The following is a 22,932-nucleotide window of genomic DNA, read 5'->3' as shown; positions in this document are numbered from 1 at the left end:
CTGCAACGGGGTTACAGAGTCCATATGTTTCAGTCAGTCCAGGATTCAGAGTCTACTGTTCCAACACTGAAGGATCAAACGTTTCAACAGCAGCAACCTCTCTGAACTCTCTATGGAGCTGGAGGAAAGAGCAGGAATGATGTCTGTGTGTGTGTGTGTGTGATCTCATGAACATCCCACAGACATGGGTAAACCACAGTAGCTACAGTGGAAACACACACACACACACACACACACACACACACACACACACACACACACACACACACACACACACACACACACACACACACGCTATCAATAAAACACCACCATTTACACCTAAACAGAATATGATAATAATTCAAATAATAACGGTGAAATGTACATTGTAAACACTCACTGTCTGGTTCTTTATTAAGTGCAGATTAAGAGATATTTTTGTTAGGAATAAACAGCTATAACTGAGTAGATAAGTTGATTAATCAATTAACAATCAGCAGCATTAATCAGTCTTTTATCAGATCAGATAATCAGCAAAAAACAGTCTCTGGTACCAAATGTTAGGATTTGCTAAAATCGTACAAAACAAGCAATTCAAATAAGTCACCTGGGAAAATCATTGCAACTAATAATCATTGATTAATCAGCAGATTAATCAATATTTGTTTGTTGCAGCTCTAAAACAGATGATGAGCAGGACGGTTAATGTTTAGAGCAGATCGTCAAGCTCCATTAACAGAAGATCCAAGGAAAAAGTCGTCACCTCCCCGCCCACACTGTGTGATTTACAGTACAACCCCAGTAAAGACAGGCCGGCAATAATGAGCACTTTGCACCACAGATGTCGTCTCATCGCTCACTTTTAGGACACAATCTAGATCATCTGAGGCAACTCTGTTTTTCTCCTGCTGGACCCGAACCCTAACCTCACCATGGTTTATAGGACAGCGTCTAAAAAGAAGTGTTCTATATTCAGAGTGGCCATCTTTGTTTTTTTCCCCCAGGTGGTTTGAGTGTGTTTGCGTGAGTGTACTTCAGCTCGGTCACTGCGCTCTCAGCTGTTGTTCTCTTCACTTTGAAGTTTCGCCGGCCAGACTTTTACCTGTCTGTCTCAGAGACACAGTTGTAAACTGTGAGACTGCAGCTCAGCCTTTCTTTTACATTACTGTGTATTCTGATAAGTGTGGTATTATTAAAACTTTTACAGCAATGTTTAAAACATAAACTTGCATCACACAGCAAGATTTTACAGGTGTATATTAGTGCTGCAACTCATTATTGTCACTTGTGAACTGATTCATTGTTCACTCTATCAGAAAACAGTAAAAAAAAAAAACTATTACAATTTCCCAGAGGCCAAGGTGACGTCATTAAATCGTCTGTTTTGTTCAACCAACAGTTCAAACCAAAAAATATTCAATTTACAACAATATAAAAAAGAGAGAAGCTACAAATCCTCACATTTGAGAGGCAGGAACCAGACAATTTCTGACATTCTTTCTTTATAAATGACTTAAATAATGAATTATCAAAATTATCGCTGATTAATCTTTCTTATTCAATCAATAACCTATAGTGTCAGCACTATTGTATATGTGTGTGTGTGTGTGTGTGTGTGTGTGTGTGTGTGTGTGTGAGTGCAGGACTGTCGTTCTGCTTTCTCCTCTAAACCACTCAGTGTTATTATTGCCCCCTCTCCCCAGCTATGCTGTCGCCGTTGGTAACCACAATAAATCACCGTTACACCAATGGTGTAATGAAAGCGTCAGCCACCACCCCGCCTCCCTGCTCTCTCCTTTTATTATCCTTCACACTTTTTTAAATGTCCTCTCCCTCTATTCCCTCTCATCCCTCTGTCCTGACCTCCAGTCCTCTCCGTCTGACCTGCACAACTTCTGTTTTGGCTATTAGCATCTGGCATGATGCCTCCATACTACCGAAGAGTGACAATACTCTAATCTTTTCAATACATGGGATGCCAAACATCAGGCGCCCTTGAAACAAGCACTTAACCCCCAAATGCTGCAGTGAAGCTGTCAGTCGCCAACACTAGTGTCAAAGACCGTTGGTCCTGGTTGTTAGCATATAAACTGTGTGACTACGAAACAGGATGCAAATGTACATCATTGGCATTTTTGGATGAATTTCTGTTTAGTTTATATCAGTTTATTCTCAGATGTCCAATCACGTCATTCCAAATAGATGCACACTAGAAGAAAAACCTGCCAAAACTTTAAACCATATGCCCATCTCAGGTTTTAGCAATTACTGAGATTTGAGTAGTTGAGGAGAAAATATGAGGTAGCTCCAGAACATTTGTGGGTCACTGTTTTTTAAATCTGAGAGTGAACAAACTAATAACAAACTGTCTGTAACCCCAGCCACGTGGGCCCAGTTCCGCTCTCGGAACCACTCATCAGGCCCTTTCAGCTGCGAGAACTTTTCCAAGAACCCTTTTGACGTAACCTGGTTCCAGTTTTGGTTAATGGGCCGTACTTCCTGCCTCTCAAAAAGGTCCAGAGATCATATCTGTGTCCTAAGAACTATCAGTGTGTTTTACAATATGAACCTGAGACTCAAACAGCTTGTGTATGGCATTCATTCGGACTGCAAAAAAACACTGGTTGTTGCTGGGATCAATATCAGAACAAAACATGACTCTTTTGATTCTTACTTTCATATAACGACGACAGTTATGTAGCAGGCTTCATAATTAGCCAAAGAAGTGAGCAAAACTTGTCTCAAACAAGCTCAGTGTTTTAAATTCATTATCAATATAATCCCGTGACCTTCACAGATCTGATAGAAGGTGTGATATTGTTTAAATATGATAACAGAAAGGCTCTTTCATAATAAGAACATCCTTTATCCAAATAGAAATCTTGGGAAAGATTTCTTATCAATTAGTTTTCTCACGTCACACCAACACAGTGATTTAAAAGCAGATGTGGCATTGCTGCCAACACTTATTTATGGTGAATATTACATTATTATCATGTGTCCATGTTTCATCTACAAACATCTAACCTCTAACTGGAACCCAGCGCCAACAGGAAAGTCACCATCTTACCAACATGTAGGATGTGTGCAGCACTAATGATCCAAGAATAGCCTAATGTAGATCACCGACGTCCGACTGTCCATCTCTTTTGATTTAGAGGTTAGATTCAGAGACAGACAGACAGAGAATGAGTGAGAGGCAGTCAAGAGAGAGAGAGAGAGAGAGAGAGAGAAAGAGAGAGTAAAAATAGAGGGTGCCTTTGTAGAAGAGAGATGTTACAGAGCTGACATGGAAGAAGAGGTGAAATAGAGAGAATTAGGGAAAAAGAAAGAAATCGAAGGAGCAAGAGAGACAGGAGGGCATATCACCAGAAAGATGAAGAAAGAGAGAGACGGAAAGAGAGAGACAGCTGCCAGTGTTAATCAGTCAGTGGCAGCAGCTCTGTGTCTCTGTTTCTCTAAGGCTTAATGGGGACCAGACCCTCAGTGTACTTCCCCCCTTTTTTATCTACACACACACACACACACACACACACACACACACACACACACACACACACACACACACACACACACACACACACACACAGCAGTCCTCATCGATATCGTCACACACAGATCAAAACGTCGGAGGGGACATTTATGATGACCTCTGATATGTAGCTGATATATAATCTGCCTTCTGACAAGGAGCATGCTTGGCTTCTGGTATTTCTATTGATTTATGTATTGATCAGGTATGAATTCAATTCAATTTGGTCTGTTAACGAAACTGCATTATTCTCCATTACATTCAAGTTACCAATTCACATATTGTACTATACAGCAAGAGAAGAAGAATCTGACAAGAATCTGGTGGTACGATACACATCACGATACAGGGGTTACGGTTCAATATACTGCAATACTATAACGTCCATCAGCACAGTTAGCAACATGGCATACATAAGAATGGATACCACAATAAGATATTTTTCAATATTGTCTTACAACCCTAGTGTATAGAAGTAACCAATGTCCCTAAAACCAATTCTTCTGTATACTTATTAGTCCTTATTAGGGGTTATAGTGAAGAGATGAGGACAGTACTTATTAAGGGTGGGTGTTTCTATGCTGTATGCAGTGATAGGGATCTGCTTGTGAAACCCCACCTAGTATGATGGAGTACTCTGTTGTTTAAAGTTTTGCTGCGCTTCTATGTTCCTGTTCTTACGAGATCTTTCTTGCTTTGCTTTCTTTTATCGGAGCTGTGGTGAAGTTTGTTCCTCTTGTGCCATTTCTTGCTGAGCTGTCAACAAAGCAGCCAAAAAAAAAGTACTAATTTAGATGTAGCCACTACCGCTTAGCCACACAGATGAAAATGTACATTGTATGACTGAATGTATATAAATAACACACAGTTTCAGACATTTAAATTCAGGCTGAACTAGCCGTAAGTTTACCCGTCATTCTGACCCAAACCTAACCTGATGGACTTATCCTCAACTTTATCCAGCATGATCTCACTTTCCAAAAATATCTGAAACCTAGATTGTTCTTACGGGGGTGAAAGCTCTCTGTCTCTCTCTCTCTCTTTCACACTCTCACTCGATCCTTCACTGTGACGTCACGCAGTACGCACTTTACACACTGCACTGAGTCACTTCCACTCAGTTCACCTCAGCGGAGTGAAACAACATCTGCAAGCAAGAGCAGCAGCCGACGCCCAGTTCTGAGTCGGCAAGACCACAAGTCTTAATCAAAACAGTCACCTTGTGGTCTGATAAGCAACGGAGCAGCAGCAGAGCGCTTCAGTGTCCCAGAGAGGCTGTGTATCATCCAGACAGGACAGGGATGACAACAAGAAAGCTGTCAAAAAGAACCATATCCTGTAATAGAGCATGCTAATACGTTGTAAAGTGAGATATACTAGTAATCACTTTACTATATTATTGTATTTTTATAATATACTAACTGTTATTAGTGACTATGTGTGTATATACACAAGTATATATATGGGTATGTGTATATACAGTATGTACAGTATATACTATAATACTATTTACACTATAAAAGTTACTATAATTACTAAACTCTAGAATTAGTACCAGATACAGTAACATATGATGCTGTAATAATATGAAGGTATTTTAAAAACACTTAATGCTGTGAACAAAATCTTAAATATAACAACAATTTCTTTTTGTATCATATAAATATTTATTATAGCAGAGAAGACGTAATACCATAAAAGGTAATAAATATATAATATAATATTGTAAACTGCAGAGCATAACACACTAACCTGCAGGCGTATTACAGAAGTTGATACGTGACACTACAGGGATTTAACTTACAGAAAGTACAATAAGGTAAACAAATACCAGTCTGTATAGCATAGTCTACCACAGTCACTACATATATACTGGCAGTATTGTTTGCTGTTTGCTATTATCAGTTGATAAATTGACTTAATTACTACTGCCTTTGCTTAGTGACACTGCCATTAAGAGTTTAGGTTAATACCACACACACGCCTGTCTTTTCTTTCCTGTTCACCCTCCTCCAACATCCACACACACACACACACACACACACACACACACACACACACACACCTTGCACCAACAAACCAAAGCTAACCTACACCTGCCTGCACACCTCTGCATATGCTCCCTACAGCAGCTCTCTCTATATATATGTATATATATATATATATATATATATATATATACATATACAAATACACAGCGGTAGTATCAATGCCAAACCGAGGTTGTAGTCACTTTTCACTGCAGCTGTGATCAAACACACCACATTAAGACCTGACAGGCTACAGTGCATCTGGCTCTCTCATGCTACAGCAAGCTAGGCTGCTGTTGGCCTTGTCTCAATAAAGCATGAGAATAATGTGAATGAATTCACCTTCTATACAACCCCCCCAGGATTCAGGAATAACTGACACCACAAGGGGCAGAAATGCCAAAGTAATGTGAGGTCACATAGTGGGAGCAGAGACAGGGTAACTTCCTGCAGGGATGTATAGTGTTACAGGACACATTTGTCGCCTGGGAAGTTCTGTTGCTATTTGCTTTGAGGCAGTTTGCCAACAAGGGCCACAGAATCCAGCGTGAACATCTGCAATGTAAAGTTAAAACATGCTAAAGAAGCCTAAAGTGATCCGGTACAACATGCAACAACATATCATGCAGCCCATACACTAGGCCTCTATTCTGCTTCTTAATCCATTTATCCTTTCAAATCAGACAAGCCCGCTCTGGCAGGCATCTTAAACACTTTCCCAGGCGTGCATCGTCTAACACATGTAGGTGGAAAAAGACATGAAACAGCGCGTCCCCCCGCCGGATCACTGCGGTACCCTGCACCCAAATGCAGGCCGGCGTCCCTGCAAAAAAAAAGGAAAAAACACCGTGCACCTCGGCTACCGGCTCTCACACAGGGGAGGACAGAATAAAACGACATCCCGTGGAGAAAGGAATCATCCTGTCGTCCTTCTATCAGCCTTACCTTCAGCCTCAGTGTCAGTTCTGTGGGTCGGGTTTGTCCTCTTATACCAAGACGTCGTTGGGCTGAATCGATGAGGAGAGCGGTTTATCAATGGAGGAGACTGAGGCTCCGCGTTTATTCCAGCAGGGTCTTCCCTCGGTTAGTCCTTATTTCAGGAGGAAGCGGTTTGTGAGGGTAACGAGAGAAGCGGAGACTCTCTACCGTGGAAATACGACGCCTTGGCGCATCTAAAGGGCGCTGCGTGCCTGCAGCGGTGACCGCCGGCAGGGAGATGCTGTCGGTGCTGAGGATGCGAGCCGGTGGAGGGTGATGATGATATCCATAGAGGTCCCCGTTTCCACCTGACACAACCTCTCCTTCCTCCTCCTCCTCCTCCTCTTCCTCTCCGCTGGTGATGCTGGAGAGAAATATCAGCATTGGTGCGGCGAGGAGGGGAGAGAGAGAGAGAGAGAGAGAGAGAGAGAGAGAGAGAGGATACTTATTGTATTTTATTTAATGATTAGCATTGTTATGAAATGTATTCTTAATGTATTTATCTTTTCTTTTTTTAGAATTGTGTTGTTTTCAAATTATTAAGGCTTTGGCAACAATTGTTTCTAACCATTAAAGGATATTAAATTAACATTGAATAAAATATTAAGAGACTGTTAATGACAAGAAGCCACATGAGACTGTTTTACAGTCATTTCACAGCAAAAAATCAAACGTTCAAAATGTCAAATTGTTCCAAATGTTCAAAAAAGCCAATCCTTTATCATCATTTATTATCAGTTATCAAAAAAAATTAAATATGACACTGTGTTTGGGTTTGTAATCACTTTCACTTTACAATGTGAGACCATGCAGCTAGTTGGCATTAGCCTAGAACTGAGGTTTTAGGTGTCCTGGCTGAAGTTCAGTATAATTTACCTTCATCATGGTTGTAAAAGTGTAACAATGACCAACCAACTAACTACTTAATATGAGTCATTAACAGGGTTGGAGGGTAACTTTAAAAATGTAATCCGATACAATTACTAATAACCTGTTAAAAGATGTAGTCAGTAATCCAAGTATCACGATATTAAAGTAACGTAACTTGATTACTTTATTTTTTAAAGGACCAGTGTGGCGGATTTAGTGCCATCTAGTGGTGAAGTTGCTGATTGCAACTAATAAACGTCAGCTCACGTCTGTGTTTGATGACCTGGGAATGAGAACGGGCTGTGACGTGTGTAGGAGAAACTACGGTGGGTGCGAAACTCTTAAGAGGCCCAATCTGCAGCCAGTGTTTGGTTTGTCCCTTCTGGGCTACTGTAGAAACATAGTGGACTCCATGGAAGGCGACCTGCGGCGTCTGTAGATAAAAACTGCTCATTCTAAAGTAACAAAAACACAACAGTTGCTATATTCAGGTGATTAAACACTAATGAAAACATACCTATAAATACTATATTCCATTTCTGACAACAGATCCTCCTGAATGTTTCACACTGGACCTTTAAGATGAATTCTACAGACAACAGAACAATGAAACCTTAGAAAATACTTTTTACATTAATAATGTTTCCTCAGCTCAGTGTGTTTTTAAAGAAAGACATTCAGGCAGCAGCCTATAGACCATTTTCACAGCTGGAAGGCTTTAAAGATGAAATAATGGTGAAATTTCCACCCAGTGAAAGCCTTTTCTTTCCACTAGAGGCCATGATAATGTCCTCTGGGGGGACGAGCAGCTGGAAGAGTAGCTATGGTTTCACTGGAGACCAGAATGGTGTTTTAAAATTGTATTACTACATTTTTATGTAAGTGTAATCTGATTACACCAAGAATTAGTGGGCGGGGCTCCGACTGACTCTGAATTTCCAACCAAATAACTATAAATTATGAATAATTAAACATTTTGTGTTTAATTAAGCAGCTAATCACATAAACCAAGCTGATGGTATCATTTCAGCTGGGTCACAGGTGTGGTTGCTGTATGTTATATTCCCTATAGCTGCCTCAGCTGTTTTAAATACATACTGAGGTCATGAGTCAAAGTCACTTCCTAGGAAATGATGGGTCTTTAAAATAAAAATATAAGCTCTAAATGGTGTTAGTGAGGCCGTTATTTATTTATTTTGTTGACCTGGATGTAGTCACATTTAAATAAACCACCATAAAACTGCGGAAGCCAAGAAACTTCTTTCAGGCAACTCGAGGTCAGGACACTAAATGCTGATACTGAGCTGAAGTAAGTTAATTAAATGTAACATAATTAAACCATTACATTCAGTAGTACATTGGATTTACTTCATTTAATCATAAATAGGCCTAAACAAAGACATTCTTTGTCTTTAAGACCTCTTATGATCAGGAAAATACAATTCACTGCTAAAAAAATAATGTTTTCTTTCTACAGTTATTAAAGGTTTTGATTCACATTTTTTAAACTTCTGTTCTAAAATCAATTAATTCTGCAAATTTATTGTTGTTTATATGCTTCAGTATCAATCAGCTAATATGAGATGGGAAGCAGCACTGTTTTATAAATCCTAACTTCCAGGAACACAGTAGGATTTAATGAGATAAATAGTCTTTATTTTGAAAAACGATAATGTTGTGGTAAAAATCTGACAGTTTGTGACCCTGTCTCAGTACAAAGGCAATGTTTTCAATAAAGAAAAAGGGAGTGGGGAAGCTAAGTGCACTTGAGGTCTCTCAAAGAGAGTCTGCTTTAGAAGCCCTGAGGAGATGTATTAAAAAAGAAGGGAAGCACAAAAGCAGGTGAGCCTCCTCTGTGTACTCGCCACATTACGAGCACATCGTGAGTCTATCGAAGAATAGTTTTGACCTTTTGTCCGTTCGCTGTTCTGCCCCTGAATCATCTCATACCCTTTAACATTTAGCAGCCATATATTGAGACCAGGACGAATACCTGACCAGTTTTAAAGTTTGCTTATAGCAAGGTTTCTTTTCAGGAACTGAGCGAACGTATTAAATTCTTTATAATTCAAACTAAGCTTGGACACCTCAGATAAAGACCTAAATTACACTTTTAATGTGAAGCAGGAATCTTATATTTGTTTTTCTGTTATAACACAATAAATGAGGTGTCTCAGTTACATTGGATGCTATACTCAGCAGTTGTTGGGTATCAGAATCAGTGACATTTGCTTTAAGGTTTATATTACTGTAGCTTCAGCTGTCATACCCTTTGGTAGAGAGGTTTGTGTTCCATCCAGACCAATAACCCTCCCGTTTCTTTCTCTAATCTTAAATTGAATGTCATATGTTCCCTGCTGTGTTTGTTGTTTACAGTATCTGTCCATTGGTTCAGGGTGGGAGGCTCTCTGAGAAGCCAGCGTCTTGTAATTGGTGTGTTTCCTAAGTATAGAGAGAGCGATGTGAACTCAATATCACATCCTAATATAGTCTTAATGGCAGCTTCGACATCAGTCCAAGACCAAAAGATGTGTGTGATCTGGTGATTAGGTGTCCACATTATTTTACTTGTTTTTAAAGCACTTAATGGGCTTCCACCAATATATATGTCACACATTCTCACAGAGTATGTGCTGGTGTGGCCCCACAGTGCAGAACAAAAACCCTTTGGTGAGGCAGCTTTTAGTTTTTATGCTCCGAGCTGCTGGAAGTGTTTTTTTTTTTTAAAAACATTATTTACCTTTTTCGTTTTTACTCTTACTATCTTAATGTATTTTCTGTTGTAAATGTTTGAGTGATTCTCTCCAGTGTTGAGTATAAAATCTAGTTTATGATTTTATTTTTTGGGTAATACAATAACCTCAAACAGTTCTTCCAGCTTTGGTTTGTAGTTGTCTCCTGAGTTTCGGGTGAGAAACCAATTTCCTCATTATCTAATTAAAACAAATGTCCAACTCTTCACTAAGAGCTTCTTCTGAGTCACACACTTTCACACAGCACAGTGGTGGACGATCAGAAGCAGACAGATGCCCTCTGCACTGTGGTGGCAGTGCAGCAGAGACAGCAGCAGGTCTCCTTTAACTCCCCCATGCAGGAGGGGGGAGGGAGGGAGGAGTCTGAGCTGCGGAAGCGCTGCACTTCCTTCCTGTCGACGAAGAAAAGAGGCGTTCCTCTATACATGTCAAATGTGACTTCTTAAGCGAAAGTATCCTTTGCAGCGGACACAGTTTGGCCGCCGAGTTGTTGCTGTGTCGAGGACCTCGCTTGTTAAGAATCATGTCGGACTCCATCAGAAACGTCGCGATATTTGGAGCCACGGGGATGACCGGGCTGGTGACCCTGCCGCTGGCGGTGGCTGCAGGTGAGCGCAGACCCGACAGCAGCACACAGTCCATGGGATCGATATCCTATTCATGCATTGTACCGGTCGAACAGGGAGCCTTGATGGGCCCCTGTGGGTTCCTATAATAACCTTCCAGTGGTGGTGTTGGGGGTTTGGAGTTTGCAGCAGAGAGAAAGGGAGTAGTTTGTGTAGTTTCTGTTCTGGTGAAAGTTTCCCCTCCAGTCTATAACGGTCTATAACTGCATCAGATCAATTATCTGCCCACCTACAGGGACCCAGAGGGGGGTCAACGTGAGCTCATGGGAGTCCCCTGTCATCTGAAGGGCCAATAATCGATCGATAAGTTGTTTAGCTGAGTGTGCAGTATTGGTTGATAATAGCTTTACACCAGAAGGTTGGGGATGGACGGATTTATTGCTGGGAAATAAATCAATAGGCTATAATATCAATAATGAGTGATATGAGACTAGATGGGATTTTGCTTACTGTAAAATGAGCCAGTTTAAACTCGTGTTTAGTGATAGCATTCACATTACTATGAAGTTTCTGTTTGTTTAAGTGTATTTTTTAAACACTGGTAGTCTTCCCTAAAACATTATAGGCCTATTACTATAAATCCATATAAAGATATTTGGTCAAAACTAAAAAATAATAAACAGATAATATATTTTTTTAATACAGCAGACCTAATATAATTTAAGCTTTTGAAATTTTGTAGCAAATGTAATCTGATTTAAACACATTTCAGAGGTAAATCTTTGTTCTTAATCTAATGGAAATTTCAGTATCAACTGTTGTATTCTTTATTTATACATTCACATTGAACTGAGGCTAATTTGCTCCATTATTAGTTTCTATTTCCCCCCAAAAACCCTACCGAGAGACACATCCACTCACAAATCACTTACATAAACACTTTATGTCATATGATCAATTTTATGAAGCAATATTTCCGTTCTCCCTCTTCACCACGGGACAGAAAACAGTTGAGTCATGTTAGATGTTACAGTTCAGTATTTTGCTGAGTCACAGCAGGCTGCGACACAGAGATCTGATAGTGGAAGATGTTCACTATCTGGCCTGTACACGAAGGGTGGGATCAGCTTCATGTAGATGGAGAAGTTACCGCAGGAGCTTCTGGAAAAGACTTGAAGGAGTTTGAATCATGTCCTCCTGTTGTTGCAGTTTACAGCGCGTGCAGCAGGTACCAGTTTAACTACAGTACATTTACTAAAGGACTGTACTGTAGGACACATTAGAGATATTTTACTTGAGAATTTCCGTTTTATGCAACTTTATTCTTCTACTCCACTACATCTCAGAGGCACATATTCTACATTTTACTCCACTACATTTGTCTGACAGCTTTTGTTACTTGTTACATTTCAGATTACATTTTTTCATACCCTTCCTGTCCAGTGAAAAGCATGTATCTCCAAATTTGGCTTTTTTGAATTTGACTTTTTCTAACAAACTAAATAATAAAGTGTTCTTTCATGTTAAAATTGCATTAGCTGAATGCATTGTCTCAAAGCTCCAAACAGGGTCATAAATAATTGACTTTTTATGGTGATCTTATAGAATATGAAGCCTATCTGTAGATTAAACTACCCAACAGGATATAAAGTGGTTAAAATGAGCTCAAACTTAAACGTCTACAGTGGTAAAATGCAACATGCACATTAACACAGCTGTAATATTAATCCAAAAACATCATATCTAATAGTCAGACACTAACAGGGACTATTTTTCTGTTTTTGATACTTTAAGTACATTATGCTGATAGCATTTGTTGCCTGTTTCTGCTGCGTCTCTGTTGATCCGTTGGTTTCGTTTCCGTGTTTCCTCCATCAGGATACAATGTGACGGTGCTGGTGCGGGACCCTGCCAGGCTGCCCGCCGACCACAAAGCATCCAGAGTGGAGGTGGGAGACGTGCTTAAAAAAGAGGATGTGAAGAGGGCACTGGAAGGCCAGGATGCTGTCATCATCATCCTCGGCACCAGGAACAGTCTCAGTAAGGCCCCACAGATATTATAAGAGAAGAAGACAAAGTGCATGTCTTTCCTAGGCAAAGAAAACTTATATTTCTTACATTTTTCTATCTTTCTTACATACACATACATGATGGAATTGCCTTAATCAAATTTCTACATTTTTTAATGCTTAATTTCCCCTTCCCTGATGCCTTTGGGATTGTTGTCTGTGGTTTTGAATTTACTGTCCCACAGTTGCAGCATTTCTCTTACTGTTGTTGCTTTGGGCTTCTCACATGTTTACACTGACTGATCAATTTACAGTATTTCTTTGCACTGATTGTTAATGTTCATGTTTCCTTACATAACTAAACCTTTTATACAAAATGACTGTGGGGTTTTTATGGTGCAATAATGTAAAACATTCACTAGAGGTCGCCATAAGATTGTACAGCATATAACTTTATGTGACTTCATTGTGACAACGTGAAAAGGTGGATATGACTTTATGCTAAAGAAAATGTGCGTACAGTCCAACATTTCCATGTTTCAATAAATGACTGACTTATTAAGTGCAGATACATCAGCTTATACACAAAGCAACATGCAGATAACATGGATACAAGATTCACAAAAGTTAAAATAACAGGACTTTATTCAACACTATGATAGGTCACATTTCCCTTCAGTAACAGAACACTTCCTTTCAGTTATTAATTATTGATGCTTTTAATGAAGTTTTTTAATGTTGGTCTTCTCATCTAAATACTCTGTTTATTAAAAATGAACACAGTTAATGGGTTTTAATCTTGTGTTTTCACTTTACTCTGTGATAGAGCAGCTCTCTGAAATACAGGGAGGCAAATGTTTAGGGTCAGCCACTGGAAATACTGTAGTTGGGTAAAGTGCCAGTGTCTCGAAACTCTACTTGACTACAGTTTTAAAGTATTTAATTACTTTCCACCTTGGTATGAGTCTGTGATCTGATCTGTGATCTGACCTGTGCTCATCAGGCGCCACCACCCTCATGTCTGAAGGCACCAAGAACATCGTTGACGGCATGAAGGCTCGTGGGATCCGCAAAGTGGTCGGCTGCATGTCAGGTACCTTTGTATGATGATGAGTAGATGAGGTGGTGAAATAAAAAGTCTTTTCATTCTTGTTTAAGCCTCTGTTGGCTTCAGATGAGCAGTGAATCTCAGATATATACATTTGTATGTATGTTAATTGCCCTTTCTTTCTGAGTGATAACAAAAGCCAATTTAAAACTAGAAATTAAAGAAAGCAAATAAAGATTTAATTTATGTGACAAACATCTGTGCAAAGGAGATAAATGGAAATAAACTTCTTTCTCCGCTTCTCTTTCATCTCCACTCATTTCCTCTTCACATGAGATTTAATAATGCCTTAATTGCATCCTTCTCCACTCATCCTATTAATTACTGCAATCGCTGCATGCATATTCTATTTTCTTCATCTTTATCCGTATCCCTCCTAGCCTTCCTGCTGTGGGATCGCTCCAAAGTCCCGCCCCGCATGATTCCTGTGACAGAGGACCACGACAGGATGTACACAATACTCAAAACATCGGGGCTGGACTACGTGGCCGTCATGCCTCCTCACATTGGTGGTCAGTGGGAAGTAGAAACAAAGAGCTTTATTCCAAACAAAAGTGGAAGAGAATACTTTCAAAGAATATTTCTGGCATAAAAGTGCAGCTCTAGACATTATTTTGTGTGAATTTGATCCAAAGCAAATAATTAAACATTTAAAGGAAAACATCAGATTGTGGACATCAGAGATAATTTACAGCTCTTAAAAAACTATAAAAAACCTCACACATATTTGCAGACTGCTTTATTTCAGTGATAAATGTTACAATATATGAATAGAAATGTAGAAATATGACAGTCTAATCAGAAAAAACACACAAATTGAGACACTGTAACGTTTGAATCCTCAGTATTGATCCAGCAGAGTATCTCATGTTCTACTATTTCCTGTTTCATTTGTTTTACCGTCTCTCTACCACATCTTTGACTGGTAGTTCATTAACTAACATTTCTTGCTGTCTCGCTCCCTCCAGACGACCTTCCTCTGACAGAGCGCTACACGGCGGCGGAGAACATGCTGAAAGGAAGAGCTATCTCCAAACACGACCTGGGACACTTCTTCGTCAAGTGTCTGTCCACCTCAGAGTGGGACGGCAAGGCTGTCGGAGTGTGGGGAGATTATAAATAATGCTAAACAACACGCCACTGACGCCTTCAGGACAGTGAAAGGGTTTAAATCTTCCTGTCGCCATCGTTTATTTCCACCAAAAACACACTAAAGAGAGGGTATTTGTTAATGTTGAGACTTGGAAATAAATAAAAAAATTATCTTTCTATTTAGATTCAAACTACTAGTGTGTTATGTTCACCTTTTTTAATCATAACTGAGCTGTTTCTGCTGCCGTTTTTTATACTAATTTAAATGTTATCATTAGCTTCCACCAGTTAATACAAGGGCCAAACCTGTACTTCTGCTCTAGCTGTAGCTCTTTACATCAGTTCTGTCTTTTTACATGAACAGTCTTTACATATTGAAGGATTCGTTTGTTGTCTTGTGATTCTGGCTGTCGCTGCTCTGGTTTACGGTAGATTGTTTTTATAGCTGTGGGAAATAAAAGACTTATTGTAGAAATGTTTGTGCTGAAAAGTGTCATGTGAATGAACGGTTGCAGGCTTCTTGTTGCTGGAGTGACAAAACAACAATGATAATAATAACTGTAATATTCTATACAGTTATTTACATTAGGAAACGGATAGTGAACTCAGATATTCTACTCAAATTTATGCACCATTACTGTTAACTTTAGTTAATCTTGTGTCTTAAACTACAAGTAAAAGTAGCTAAAGTTGGCATCCTGACAGGAAGCTTTTCAGAGTAAAGCACCTTACCAATCAATACCTCTGCAAATCTCCAAAGCAGTGAAAAAGATTCTCACCTTTTACTTAAATTCAGCACTCACTTAAAAAGTTTGTAATGAAAGTTAGACTAAATTAAGGGTGAAGGAAAAAGGACATACATGAAAAAAGCTCCATTAATTATATTAATGGGATGCAGGTTTAGAAACCACGTATATATTATAAAACATATTCATTGGTTACATTATGTTCAGTAGACTATATTTCTCACCTCAATGCATTTCTCAAAATGTTACAGTCTGGCATGTAACCGTGGAGTTATTTCTGTCTCTAGATGTGAATCTATATATGGAGTTTGCACTGTAACAGTACATACTGTACAATGATCTAACTGTGTTAGAGCAGCATTATATATACATATATAGATATATATGATAGATATGAGTCTTTGTGGTAATTTTGGGAGGGGTCAGCGGGATATTTGGTCTCATTTTTGGTATAAAAATACTGGAAACATCTAGTCTCTCTCTCTCTCTCTCTCTCTCTCTCTCTCTCTCTCTTACAATTCACCTCATGTGAGTCTCTGTCCTCTGAAAAGGACAAGCAGTAAGTCAGTCAGATGAGTGGCATGTGTAGCTGTTGTGCAACTTTCTATCTGTATCAAGTGTCAAATAGACCAAGGGCAGGCAGCACAATGCCGGAAACATGTCATTTCCTCCTTCAGAATAAAACCAGTTTATTTTATTAGAGATAGATACCAAGTTTAGCACCATTCTGTTAGACATTGCTACCATAAAGTAAGTCTCCCTCCATTAAAAAAAATGGGTTTTGCTTACTTTAACTTCAGTTGAATGTTTGAGCTTCATTGTGCAGAATGATTGTGCAGAGTTTGACACTAGAAGACAGTTGCTGATGAAGGGGGGAAGTTTATTTGTGAAATCTGAGTTTAACACACCAGCAGAATTTACATCAGAAATAGTTTGGAAATCAGTCGTGGTCAAATATGCAACTTCGAAATCAGAATCACTTTTGTTGGCCAGGTGTGTGTGCACGTACAAGGAATTTGACTGTGGTTTTACGTTTGCTCTCAATGTACAAACACAGACTGACAGCATGAATAAACAGAACAAGTTCAACAAAAAAGACAGAATTAAATGTACAGTTACACATATCTATAAACAAACATTTGTATACAGTAGACAATAGTGCAATGGTGCAAAGGAATAACACATATAGCCAAAGAATTAACTAACTAAAAGAATGTACTACTATGACAAAACTTTACAGTGAAGTAGGAGACATCTTGTGTCCTGTAGTTTAACGTTTTTTAATTAAAATAGCTCCATAGTCATAGATTCTGGATTTTTTTAAAAATATATTTTTAAGCACTTATGCTGTTTTGTGTAAAAACCATACTATTCAAAACAGTCTGCATCAACAGCATCACGATAATAAACAGAATCAATGTGAGATATATTATATAAAAGAACTTGAAAACAGACTCACTAATATAATTAGTGTTTATATTCTGAAAGAGCCTAGAGGAAGTGTGTTTACTTCCTGCTCCCGCTGCGTTGTCCTCTGCTGTCCAATACACGAGCTGAGGAGGAGCTAAAGCTGTTTTTTAAAGTTGACTGTCTTGTTCCTCAGAAAAAAAGGAATTTAAATCGAAAGCGTAAACTCCTGACTGACATGTTGGTGGTTTACAGTGTGAACTTCACCGTCTTCCTCCCTGACGACTGTTGCTCAGGTAAATGACCGTTTCCGCCTCAGATAAAGCTCATTTACAACCTTTGCACCTTTTTTTTAAATAAGAGTTAATAATATTTTTACAGTAGACATGTATATGCTGTTTTTTTTATTTTTTATTGTTGCTCTATGGTTATATATTGTCAGTAAAATGTGTACATATTTAAATCTCACAGACTGTTTTTGATTCATTAATCGATTTAGTAGCCTAATTTGGAAGTTTGGTATTTTCTTACAGAAGTCTAGCTGTAATTTAAATATTAACTCAGATAAAAACCTGCCAGGAAATACAGCTACACATACACACACACACACACACACACACACACACACACACACACACACACACACACACACATTGTAGTTTGTATTCAAAGACAATATGCAGATAGGAATGCCTCTTCTGTCGGTGATGTAACCATTTAGGAATTAGTGCTATGCAGATTACATAATGACTATCTAGACAATCCGGTCTGGGTGTTAATGAATCAGTTAATAAATACAGGTGTGCATATTATATAATTATAAACTATATAATATGTGTCATATAAATAAGTTTAAAGGGCGTTTAATGCGGGTTTGTCGCGTAACGCACGTTAAACTACACTACCCATGATGCCTTTCGGTACATCCAACCCCCCTCCAACCGTAAGCGTTTTGGCGAGAAACTCAAATCACGGGCGGGAGAAGATCCGAGTCAGTCGGTTGTAACGTTAAGAGTTTGAAGCCGAACGAGTTGTTTTAGATATAGTTTTTAATCGCCGACTGATTCCTGAAGTTAAATAACCGTTAAATGTTAAATTAGTGTGTTTTTTTTTTTTGTCGAAGAGGAGGCAGAACAACGAGTTACTAACCAACAGCAACGACTAACGTTACCGAGAGGAGAGACGGGGAGTTATTCAACAGGTTTGGTTTTCTTCTTACTGTCGAGCTGTATTTTAAAGTTTAACATCTAGTTTAGTGGTTTAACTGCGTTGCTGGATTTCAGGCTGACTGAAGTGGGTTTAGGTTGTTGTTAAAGGTTGCAGTTAATGGCTTCCTTTGAGAGGTTTTCTGTTTCCCTCCTCCACGATGAGACTAAACGCTGCAACCCCCAACCCACATTTTATTTAACTTATTGGAGATCTGTGTGGAAACCTTGATAAAAGCCTGACATTATTACTTCTTTAATCAAAATGTGTGCATATTTAATAAACTGTGGTTAGTATTCCAGTAGTTTAAGTCTTAATTTGTCTTTAAAAAAAAACGTTATTTATTTCAGATATTTGTATTAAGAGGAGTAGTTTACTTTTAAATTTCTCTTTATTATCCACTGTCTCAGTCTATGGTGGTAACTTTCTTATTTTTATTACTCATAAACCTGCCACATTAACTACTTTTTGTTGGATGATATATTGTTCCAGAAATAACTGCAATAAATTAATTATTGTCATTTTAAGACCATGTTATGCCACAGATATAGTGATAATGCCAGTACACCATAGAGCAATTTATTAATTCTCAATCATATTCAGACATTTTAATGTGAATAAAATATAGAAATATCAGAAATAAATAAAACGGGAATAAAACCACACAATCAAAAATCAATAAAACTGAACACAACAAGTTGATAACATTACTGATTAGAAGAAGACAAACTTTTACCACAGATTTGATCAACTTTTTGTGTTTTATCACATCAGTATTTTGATTTTATTCCACTCTTCTGTAGTTTTTTAAAACAAAAAAAACCCCCTCATTCTTCTACTACAAACACCACTAAGAACTGTTCTACAATATGTTTACGGTTTGACCCTTCCTCCACAGTTTGAAGATGATCATGAAGGCGCAGAAGCGGAAACTGCCACCAGAGGACGTGGAGGTTTCGGACCGAGGCAGCCCTTTCTGGGAGAGCCAGCGTCAGTTCGTGTTCTCAGTCTCCCTCAACAAGTACCAGCGTGGCCAGGAGCTACCTGAACCCAGCCTGCGGAGGTCTGTTCTGATAGCCAACACACTGCGGCAGGTCAGCCTGGAGGGATGTATGGCGCCCCCTGAAGACAGAGAGGTGTCGCAGCCACCATGTAGCTCTTCATCTGCAGTCCAGGAGGGTTTTTTCACAGCTGCAGCAATACACCACTCCTCTGTGATGTTTGCTAACAGCCACTCAGCTCTCGCCAGCTGCCCTCTCCTTTCTTTAAATTACTTGTCAAATTGTGCTACAAGTAGGTCTCCAGCAAGCTGCCACTCAAACGTCCCTCAGTCTGTAAAAGACGAAGATGAGGACTGGGGATCGATGTCCATGGATCCTGATTTCTCCCTTTCAGCCGCCATCTCCTCTATTCTCACCGCACTGGACTCCACTATTGACGGTAGCCCACAGGCAGCTCAACGGACACCTCTCAGGTCCTTGGAGAACCTGTCGGGGCCCTCTGAGGGAGGCGTGGCGTGGGTGAAACAGGGGGTCAGAGGTTATGGGGGAAACTGGGAGCCGCAGGATGAGTGCAGAGTGCGGGAGAGCAGCATGGAGGCGATGAGGTCCAGCTACCTCACCGATCTCACTGTGGAGGATCTGTTCCAGGACATAGACACGTCCCTGCTGGAGAGGGACATGGGCGTGCTCGGGCTCAGAGGCAGTGGCGGTGGGTACCCAGCTGGGGATGACCTTTTACGGTACCTACCGCCTTTCTCCTCCTCCTCCTCCTCCTCCTCCTCCCCCTTGCATCCCTTCTCCCTCTCTTTCAACCAGAATCTGAAGTGCCTGCCTTCATTCTCCTCGTTCAGCCCGTCATCCTCCTCTTCACCTTCTTTCTCTGCGCCGCCCTTCTCCAGTCAGAATCATATGAGGGAAGGACTTGAGCTGGAGCATCTGATGGAGATCCTGGTGGAGTCCTGATAGCCTCATCATCATCATCAATCATCATCATCATCATCACACTGTAATCCATTTCAACAGGAAGTAACCTGAACACTGTTCATGTAGTGAACAAAAACTGAATTCTCAAAGCAAAGAGCTGGACTGTCAAACAGATCCAATAGTCTCTTTGTTATTATATATTGTTCAAGAAATTGTGTATTATGGGCTTTAGAAAGTAGTAAGAAATGCTTTAGAGATGTAGAAATGGTTGATGTCCATAGGTGGGGTAGTGTGAGTAGTAGCTGTGATGCATTTTGTTTTTTGTAAAAGGTTTTCGGCAAAAATGGAAGTGAAAACTGTGTAGGAAGTAAACCAGATAAGGCTGAGTTTCTTTCTTAATGACTAAGCAGTGACTCATCACATAATGAACTGCTGAAAAACCATTTTACTTCACTTTCCAGCATGACTCAGCTAATTTGGAAATAAGGGGGGGGGGTCAGGTTGCTGTTGAGAGAAATTTACTTCAGCAAATTTGCATCACAGCTTCAAGTAATCCCGCGTTCACATTGAACATCCCGGTTTATGTGGAGTGGGAGAAGAGAGATGTACTGGTGTGGATTCGTGCAGCGGACCGAACGTTGGGTGTAAAATGTTAATGCGAGTTCAGAGAGAATGCGATTTGGCTAAAACACTAATATTATGGGTAAAATCTTCTGTGAAGAAAATCCTTTAACCACGTATTTATCAGTGAGTTATAACGGGGCCATGGTATCAGGTGCTAAGAGATCAGGTTGGGGTTTTTAAACAGCAGGAGCACCACCGTGAAAATGTGCTTCTTAGTCATCAAAACAACGTTTGAATATTTATGATATCAGGTGGTTTGAAATCCTCAAGAACCAGAATTGTGTTCAGTTACAAAAAAAAAATGAAAATTTCAAGTGTAAAGTATAATTCTTGAATGTTATCTTTAACTGGGTGATTCTTCTTTGTATCCCTCAGTTTATCATCAGTTATATTTCAGTAAGCAGCAGTTGCAGGTGCAGTACGATACATTTCCTGAATGTAAACAGTGAATATTACTCAGTTATTGCCTCGCAACCAGCTGGCTTCTAAACTCTGTCCCTACTTAAGGCTGAAAAGAGTGAAACTACATTTCTGTTTCCTCCTGAGAGTCCGAGTGCAGCTGCAGCTCAGGAAGCAGAGTAACACGTGGTTGTTCTGAAACGATGTCATTTTAAGAGCTTTTATTCAAAGAGCCTTTTACCGTACTGTGATTGTATATGAAACATCCTCTGGGGCTTAATGTGGCAGTGCTGAGCCACTGTAGCTGAAGTCACAACCACTACGCAACAGCTTCTGTTGTACAGATGTGATATTATTGATCGGTCCTGGTGGGAGTTCAGCGCCGCGCTTTGAGCCACATTGGCTGACGGGAGTCCGGACGGCGCTGACCTCGACCCTGTTTGCTCATCATTGGGTCAATTTCTGCTTGTTTTAGTGGGGGTCACATGGTTTGTCTGGTTTACATCTGAATTATTGCACTTTTGTTAATAACATGCATTTCTAAGTCATGTGAGTATTCGGTGAGCAGTGGTAACATTACAGGTGAGATTTGGCCAAATGATTCCCTTTGAACCCATAATGTTGTGTCCTATTAAATGTTCTGTTTAATGCATGTTGTTGAACACTTAAAAGGTGTTTTAACTGTAAGTTAACCATCTGTAGATGTTGATCCGGCGTTTGAAACCAACGCTGAGATCGTTACAGGAAGCACGTGTCGCCTGTTTGTCAGGTTTTTGTACTTTTGTCTCGTTTATGGATTGAAGTTGCTTTCTATGCAAAGGTCCTTTCTGAATAGCTCAAACTATTTATAAACGGCATATTTTGTTAAGATGAGTAATTTAATGTCCTAACATATTTGAATGAACAATTCACTAATGGTGTATTAATATACCGTCACGGCAGTTATTTTATTTACTTTTATTTTCTCTACAAATATTTTAATGCTTATGTTTTGAATTTGAGATACTATGTATTTAGACTTTTGTTTGTTTTTAAAAGAAGGCAAATGTCTGTTTACTTATACTGACATTTTTAATAAATGTGAAAATGAAATCATGCTGCGTTTTCTTTGTTAAACACGATTTAATTTTCATTCAAAAAGCATCACGCGTACATTTTACAGCAGGTATTTGACAGTTTTGGGAACAGATGATTGGGGGAAATGTACTTATACTGTGTTTTTGTGGCTCCAAACTTCTGATGCTGTATATTTTTCATTTCCTGGAGAAAAGGTGTATTCAGAGAATCATGAAAGTGAAAGCATTTACCAGAGACGTTTCACTTCCTCCACCTCGAGGCCGAACTGCTACCTTGTAAAAGACACTTTAAAAAAGTCGGTGTTATGATCACACTTCAGCTTCAGAAACCTACAAAGAACAAAGACCTAATACAGAAGGACTAGACAAATACTGGACCTTTATGACAGACATGTGGGTCCTTGTAGGCAGCTTCACTCAGTCACCTCTCACTGTAAGAAAACAAACAGTCATCTTTTTTGTATCAATCCTAAAGACATGTTTTAATGCTCTCCGACACTTGATGTTAGGTAGATATCCACCTCATAACACACTTCATTTTTTAAAGGGGACTGGAAATAGACCCAGTGTTTGAGTCTGCTCTCAGCTCACATACCCTTCTCACAGCTTCAAATTCTCAATGTCTGTAA

General features: G+C 39.4%; 4 protein-coding genes across 8 annotated transcripts in view; 3 read left to right on the top strand and 1 right to left on the bottom strand.

Annotated features, from left to right (window-relative positions):
• LOC127362597 (spectrin beta chain, non-erythrocytic 4-like) overlaps window positions 1-6,795 on the bottom strand; it is a 79,249-nt gene extending 72,454 nt beyond the window's left edge. For all 3 annotated transcript variants that reach the window (XM_051398503.1, XM_051398504.1, XM_051398505.1), the window contains exon 1: window positions 6,490-6,795. The gene's annotated coding sequence lies outside the window, so the exon portion shown is untranslated. The remainder of the gene's footprint in view (window positions 1-6,489) is intronic.
• LOC127362650 (rhomboid-related protein 4) overlaps window positions 1,314-22,932 on the top strand; it is a 424,067-nt gene continuing 402,448 nt past the window's right edge. The window contains exon 1 of the mRNA XM_051398651.1: window positions 1,314-1,323. The gene's annotated coding sequence lies outside the window, so the exon portion shown is untranslated. The remainder of the gene's footprint in view (window positions 1,324-22,932) is intronic.
• Window positions 10,554-15,395, top strand: blvrb (biliverdin reductase B). Its single transcript, XM_051398724.1, has 5 exons — window positions 10,554-10,753; window positions 12,590-12,751; window positions 13,724-13,813; window positions 14,209-14,340; window positions 14,797-15,395. Exons 1-5 carry the CDS (start codon window positions 10,669-10,671, stop codon window positions 14,949-14,951), a joined length of 624 nt encoding a protein of 207 aa, XP_051254684.1. The 5' UTR covers window positions 10,554-10,668; the 3' UTR covers window positions 14,952-15,395.
• sertad3 (SERTA domain containing 3) lies at window positions 15,547-22,319 on the top strand. 3 transcript variants are annotated; one of them, XM_051398644.1, is made up of 3 exons: window positions 15,547-17,369; window positions 18,197-18,274; window positions 19,178-22,319. In XM_051398644.1, the coding sequence occupies exon 3, from the start codon at window positions 19,185-19,187 to the stop codon at window positions 20,241-20,243; it is 1,059 nt and encodes a 352-aa protein (XP_051254604.1). In that variant the 5' UTR covers window positions 15,547-17,369; window positions 18,197-18,274; window positions 19,178-19,184; the 3' UTR covers window positions 20,244-22,319. The 3 variants fall into 3 exon arrangements, with proteins under 3 accessions (XP_051254604.1, XP_051254603.1, XP_051254602.1); XM_051398643.1 differs by lacking the exon at window positions 18,197-18,274; XM_051398642.1 differs by having other exon boundaries at window positions 15,547-18,274.

This window comes from Dicentrarchus labrax, unplaced genomic scaffold (assembly GCF_905237075.1).
Source record: "Dicentrarchus labrax unplaced genomic scaffold, dlabrax2021, whole genome shotgun sequence".
Classification (NCBI taxonomy): Eukaryota; Metazoa; Chordata; class Actinopteri; family Moronidae; genus Dicentrarchus; species Dicentrarchus labrax.
This window is presented reverse-complemented; position numbering and strand designations above follow the sequence as displayed.

Coding starts and splice junctions, on each gene's coding strand:
- sertad3 (XM_051398643.1), top strand. CDS start 19,185: ATGATCATGAAGGCGCAGAAGCGGAAACTGCCACCAGAGGACGTGGAG.
- blvrb (XM_051398724.1), top strand. CDS start 10,669: ATGTCGGACTCCATCAGAAACGTCGCGATATTTGGAGCCACGGGGATG. Junction 13,814..14,208: donor AGTGGTCGGCTGCATGTCAG/GTACCTTTGTAT, acceptor TATCCCTCCTAG/CCTTCCTGCTGTGGGATCGC. Junction 14,341..14,796: donor CATGCCTCCTCACATTGGTG/GTCAGTGGGAAG, acceptor CGCTCCCTCCAG/ACGACCTTCCTCTGACAGAG.